Source organism: Lygodium microphyllum, chromosome 3 (genome assembly GCF_053477565.2).
Source record: "Lygodium microphyllum isolate KBCC chromosome 3, Lygodium_microphyllum_v1.1.10, whole genome shotgun sequence".
NCBI classification, from domain to species: Eukaryota; Viridiplantae; Streptophyta; class Polypodiopsida; order Schizaeales; family Lygodiaceae; genus Lygodium; species Lygodium microphyllum.
In genome coordinates, this window is record NC_141137.1 from 170,697,524 (window position 1) to 170,703,276 (window position 5,753).

Here is a 5,753-nt window from a genome sequence, read left to right on the forward strand (position 1 = left end):
GAAAGAGACTTGAGAGCATGGTTATGAACTATTTTTGGGAAGAAAGTGTGCGTGGGACACACGGATATGATCTATTTTGAGGGAGAGAGGTTGCATATGTGGGGGGATGAGCTAATATCTAGTCGACAAAAGAAAGAAGTTGCCATGTAGGGATAGTATAAGCGTTGGTAAACTGGTTCATTATAATTAATATATTATAGATAGATCATAATTTATAGAGTTTCACATAGTGTGTTACTTGTGCAACTACCTTCAATCTTCACTTGCACGACACGAAGTATCATGCACACGAGGCTTCAAATCTACACCACGATAAGGAAATCCATGAATCGTGGTAGCTTATTTTTCACTAAGCGCACATGTGATGGTTGAATTTGGTGAGATTGGGTGAATGTTGGAATGCTATGTCTTTGCTTGTGCCTCATTGATTGCAGTAGAATTGGGAAACACTAGATATCCCTAGGGTTTGTGCAACATGGGCTTACCATCACGAGTGTTCAGCTATTCCACCACATGTGCATCGCACACAAGGGTGAGGCATCATTGAGGTGGTCAGATCGTCTGTGACAACATTGATGTCGGACGATGGTGCGATGCCAAGGATGATAACGTGAAGCATTGCAGCTTGAGCTTGATGATGATTTATCTTTGAGATTGTCAATGCTTTGTAGTCTACTAAGACTAGATAGTGTAGATACCTAGAGAGGGAGAGAGATTCTTTGCGAGACGTGTGGAAAAAGGCAGAGCTTTGGGAGAGAGGGGCTAGGAAGCACCGCTATTTTGGCAAAACAGGCGACCAGAGAAAAAATAAAAATAAAAATAAAAATCAATAGGACACACGAAAAACACAAGGTCGAGCTTCGTGTTTGCGGGTATCGAGTCGACTTTTCATAGTATTTCTCTCTCTCTCTCTCTCTCACACACACAAAAAGGAGAGGGAGAGAAAGGGGGCAGAGCGACAGCCGAAGCAGCTCACAGAGACCACCACAGAAGAGCCTTCCTTCTCTTCTGTCTCCTGCAGCTTCCCGTTCGTCCGCCATGGCCTCCCCTTCAGACAAGCCGCAGACCAACAAGGTGTGGAGCACTGCCAAGCCCTTCGTTAACGGGGGCCTCTCCGGCATGCTTGCCACGTGCGTCATTCAACCGGTGGACATAGTCAAGGTGAGAGAGAGAGAGAGAGAGAGAGAGAGAGAGAGAGAGAGAGAGAGAGAGAGAGAGAGATCTGCGTTTGTTTGACGCAGATCTGAAAGCTCTCTATCCTTTGTTTTGGCTTTTTTGGTTTTTGAATGTCTGAAGACCTATATTGTACCTAGATTCCTCATGTATGTCCGGGAGGTCATTTTTCAGTCCTTATGATCTTAAGTCGATCCTTTCCTGCTCGCCAATTTTTTTTGCAGGTGCGCATACAGCTAGGCCAGGGCTCGGCTGTACATGTCGCCAAGGACATGCTTAAAAAGGAGGGAGTTGGATCTTTCTATAAGGTTTGTCAGAGTCTCCCCCGTTTTCTTTCAGTAGATTAATTGATGCTTAATCGGAAGGGCTAGAGATATCAACTGCACTATTAATATGCCTGCATGAAGTATGGATGATCACTAGCTTAGAATCTCATTTGATGAGAAGATTAATGTGCACAGTTGGAGTTTAGTATTGTAGTGCAGCTGCCATACAAGTAGCTTCAAGCATTTGACGCACTTTCTTCACTATTTTCAATGATGTGCCTAGGTTTGCTCCGAAGGAACGATGCAGCATTCATTGTGCGATTTACTTTTTCCAGTTGCTTTAAATTGAAGTTCATTTATTGCAAGATAATTAGTGGTTCAACACATTACCCCGTGCCAATTGTATGGTCATAGATTTCAGTGATGATTCATAGTGGACTCTGAATACTTGGTTGAAGCTCACTTTGCTTTTCATCTCCACTAGAATTTTATTGTGAGCATGAAAGATCGTATAACCAAGCCACTTCTGTTCCTGCTTTTCATTATTGCAAGATGATTAGTGCTTCACCACATTACCCCGTGCCAATTCTATGGTCATAGATTTCAGTGATGATTCATAGTGGACACTGAATACTTGGTTGAAGCTCACTTTGCTTTTCATCACCGCTAGAATTTTATTGTGAGCATGAAAGATCGTATAACCAAGCCACTTCTGTTCCTGCTTTCATCTTATGATCTGGGATTTTTTGGGGGATTGCAGGGGTTGTCTGCAGGGTTATTGAGGCAGGCCACATACACCACTGCACGTCTTGGGTCATTCAGGTGTGTAGTTAGGACTGCAAAAAACCCTTGCTCTTGCTGCTTGTTGACATAATTGAAGGTAGTTAAGTTCACGTTTTGCTTCAGGGCTGGTTGGCATTTATCTTATTTTTGTGGAGCAGGATACTAACCAACAAAGCTACTCAAGCCAATGAAGGAAAGCCACTTCCACTTTATCAGAAGGCGTTATGTGGGTTGACAGCTGGTGCGATTGGTGCTTGCTTTGGTAATCCTGCAGATCTTGCATTGATCCGAATGCAAGCTGACAACACATTACCCCTTGCACAACGCAGAAATTACACCAATGTGTTCCATGCTCTCTACAGAATTTCTGCAGATGAGGGTGTCCTTGCCTTGTGGAAAGGAGCTGGACCCACTGTTGTTCGTGCCATGGCTCTCAACATGGGAATGCTTGCCTCCTATGATCAAAGTGTAGAATTTTTCAGAGACACTTTGCATTTTTCAGAAGGTCCAACTGTTGTCGGTGAGTTCAGATCTTATCATCTTTTTATTATCCCAAGAAAAACAAATATTTCCAAGTTTCCTTGGTTTCATCCTTTTCTGTGGTTCTGAATTTGGTTCCACTGCAGGTGCCAGTGCTGTCTCTGGTTTCTTTGCTTCAGCTTGCAGCCTTCCTTTTGATTTTGTGAAGACTCAAATTCAGAAGATGCAGCCTGATGCTCAAGGAAAATATCCCTATAGTGGGCCACTTGATTGTGCCATCAAAACCGTAAAGGAACACGGGCCACTGAGGCTCTACACTGGGTTTGGAGTTTATTGTGTCCGTATAGCTCCGCATGTCATGGTAATTCTCATATACATAACATTTCTTTTGGTAGTTCTAAAAGTACATAGCTGGCATTGATATTTTCTGTTTATAATTGAAATATGTGTATTGTGTGCTGAATAGATGTATAGAATAGATGATGGCTAAGCCGTTAAAAGTTGTTTGACTGGTCAAATGATAAGTAGAGCAATAAACTTAGTAATGAGCTGCTTGAAGACTTCTACTGAACATGCTGTTGGTGCATTTGGGGTTAATTATCATGCTACCATGTGCATGTGTATTTGAGGGCTTCCGTGCTTATGTGAAGTATGCATAGGGTATGAACCTGCATTCACGGTGTGTGATGGTTCGACAGGCCTGTTTAAGTATCCCTGCTGTTATTATGTGGATTGCTTTAAAGTTCTGTAGACAACAGCAACAAAATGTCTTCAATCAAATATACAATGTGCATTCTGTAGCCGAGTGGTCTGGTGTGTGGTTAGTGACTATTCATGTGGTGGGTTTTTGGTCTCTCTCTACCACTGCCATCAGGTGGCCGAAGGTTTTCTTCTTTGTGCTTTGTATGCTAGAAAAAGTAAACAATGCAAATAGGGTTGTAGATATTTGGTTCGTATCAATGAGCCTCTGACCTGTGCCTTGAGGTTAGGAAATTTGTTGTTTTATATAATTTGATCCGAGAGAGTTTTGATTCATTTGAATGTTGGATTGCAGATGACTTGGATTTTCTTAAATCAGATACAAAAACTGGAGAAATCATTTGGGTTGTAGTTTTACTTGTTGGATACTGATAAACAGGCTGATTAGACTGGTGAGGCTTAAAATGAGCTCACTGCAGCTTCAGATCTCGTGGAAGATATGGCTAGCAGTCCCTTCATCCCAATTTTTTAAAAAAGTGTCCTCATTCATAATTGGCTACATAAAGTTACTCTGAGTATAACTGCCCCCTTCCCCCCCAATTTACGGCCACTATTAGTATTCATTACTCTGACACTAGGAACGTGAAGTAACTTGTAGCTCTGAAAGCCTGACATTTGGCAATATGTCAGCCACAATAAGTGAACAATCATTTGACACAATTTTGTAATCTAGGATCTCTTTTCACCTCAGGAAAAACAATTTCTTTGAATGAATGAGTTGCTTCCATTGTGAATAAGTATTTGATCTGACCATAGTCAACAGGCTGGACTGCCTGCAACTTGTTACTCCCTTGTTTTACACCATAAACGATCTCCCTTTGTGTAGAGGTCTCACTGTAAGAAATTATAAGGTTTGCTCTTCCAACTTCTTTTTTACATTTAACGCAAGAATTTTATTCTTGGCTTAAAAATGCTAGACTTGGAAAAGCAGCCACACAGGTGCTTGGGTTTAAGTTTGTTTGGAAAGCTGTCTTATAGCTCCATTGCAAGCATTCCAACGCTTGTATGTCTTCACAGGGTCATTGTATGGTTAACACAACACTCTTATGATTTCTAGTGAATGATGTCATTGATGCCATTAGCTCTGGAATGCAAGGTATTTTGTTAACACGATAGTGGGTGTGCAGTGGATATTGTTTATACATGCATTGAATCATTCATGATAACTCTGTTTTTGGTGCCTCACATACACCACCCATCCCAATCCCCATCCCAATCCCCAAAAACGCCCATACACCACCACCAACCCACCAAAAAATTCTGACACTAGGAACGTGAAGTAACTTGTAGCTCTGAAAGCCTGACATTTGGCAATATGTCAGCCACAATAAGTGAACAATCATTTGACACAATTTTGTAATCTAGGATCTCTTTTTACCTCAGGAAAAAGAATAAGTATTTGATCTGACCATGGTCAACAGGCTGGACTGCCTGCAACTTGTTACTCCCTTGTTTTACACCATAAACAATCTCCCTTTGTGCAGAGGTGGCTGGTGCCTCCCACACACCACCCATCCCAATCCCCAAAAACGCCCACACACCACCGCCAACCCACCATAAAACTCCCTGCCACACAACCCACCCCCCGGCGGCGGTGCCCCCCCCGCCCCCGGGGGTCCTTCCACTGGTGGCCCCCTCCTGCCTGTATATGTGGAGGTCTACATTTGGCCGTCTAATAGTTCTGCTTACAGTGGATATTGATCCCCTTAGTTGTTTCTGATATTTTCGAGCAAGATGGTGAAAAATCTCAAAGATATCTTGTTTTTGTGGTCTAGTCGAGTTGATTTCTAACCTTGTTTCTAGTAGCATGCCAAAAGCTTAAGGAAGACGTCCATGTCTTTAAGATAATGCACAAAAGGCTGTTTGGAGTCTAAGTTGTTGGTTTATGCTCGATGCATTTGTTTGTGATGCTTTATCACTTAACTCTTTAGTACAATTTAACCGTATTATAAAAGAATGAGAGTAGCATGAATGACAAAAACATTCATAATTGGAACATTGCCGCAGAGTGGACAGAAGGAGATTGTGCAATCAATCTTGCGATTTTAATATTTTGTTTGATTTTGAGCATAAATTCAGCTTCTCAATTGTTTTCTTTGAAGAGTTCTTTTCATGCGATTTGATTAGACATTGTACTACTACATTGAAATAAGCACAGAATCTGTTCATGGGGTTTGATTAGACATTGTACTACTTCATTGAAATAAACACAGAATCTGTGTTTGTGGGGATGTTAAGTGGTGGTAATGACCTATTTATTACTATGGCTTCAAATATTTTATATGGATATGA

General features: G+C 41.6%; 1 protein-coding gene across 1 annotated transcript; it reads left to right on the forward strand.

Moving 5' to 3' along the window:
- The first annotated feature begins 879 nt into the window (after positions 1-879).
- LOC148039169 (Mitochondrial substrate carrier family protein) lies at positions 880-4,296 on the forward strand. The gene is made up of 6 exons (XM_087675060.1): positions 880-1,161; positions 1,398-1,481; positions 2,200-2,261; positions 2,381-2,742; positions 2,849-3,063; positions 3,757-4,296. Exons 1-6 carry the CDS (start codon positions 1,039-1,041, stop codon positions 3,811-3,813), a joined length of 903 nt encoding a protein of 300 aa, XP_087531186.1. The 5' UTR covers positions 880-1,038; the 3' UTR covers positions 3,814-4,296.
- The last annotated feature ends 1,457 nt before the right edge of the window (positions 4,297-5,753 follow it).

What these genes read in the sequence shown, in the direction of transcription:
- LOC148039169 (XM_087675060.1), top strand. Translation starts at nt 1,039, where the DNA reads ATGGCCTCCCCTTCAGACAAGCCGCAGACCAACAAGGTGTGGAGCACT. An exon ending in AACCGGTGGACATAGTCAAG is followed by an intron (nt 1,162 to 1,397) that starts GTGAGAGAGAGA and finishes TTTTTTTTGCAG; the next exon opens with GTGCGCATACAGCTAGGCCA. An exon ending in GTATAGCTCCGCATGTCATG is followed by an intron (nt 3,064 to 3,756) that starts GTAATTCTCATA and finishes GTTGGATTGCAG; the next exon opens with ATGACTTGGATTTTCTTAAA.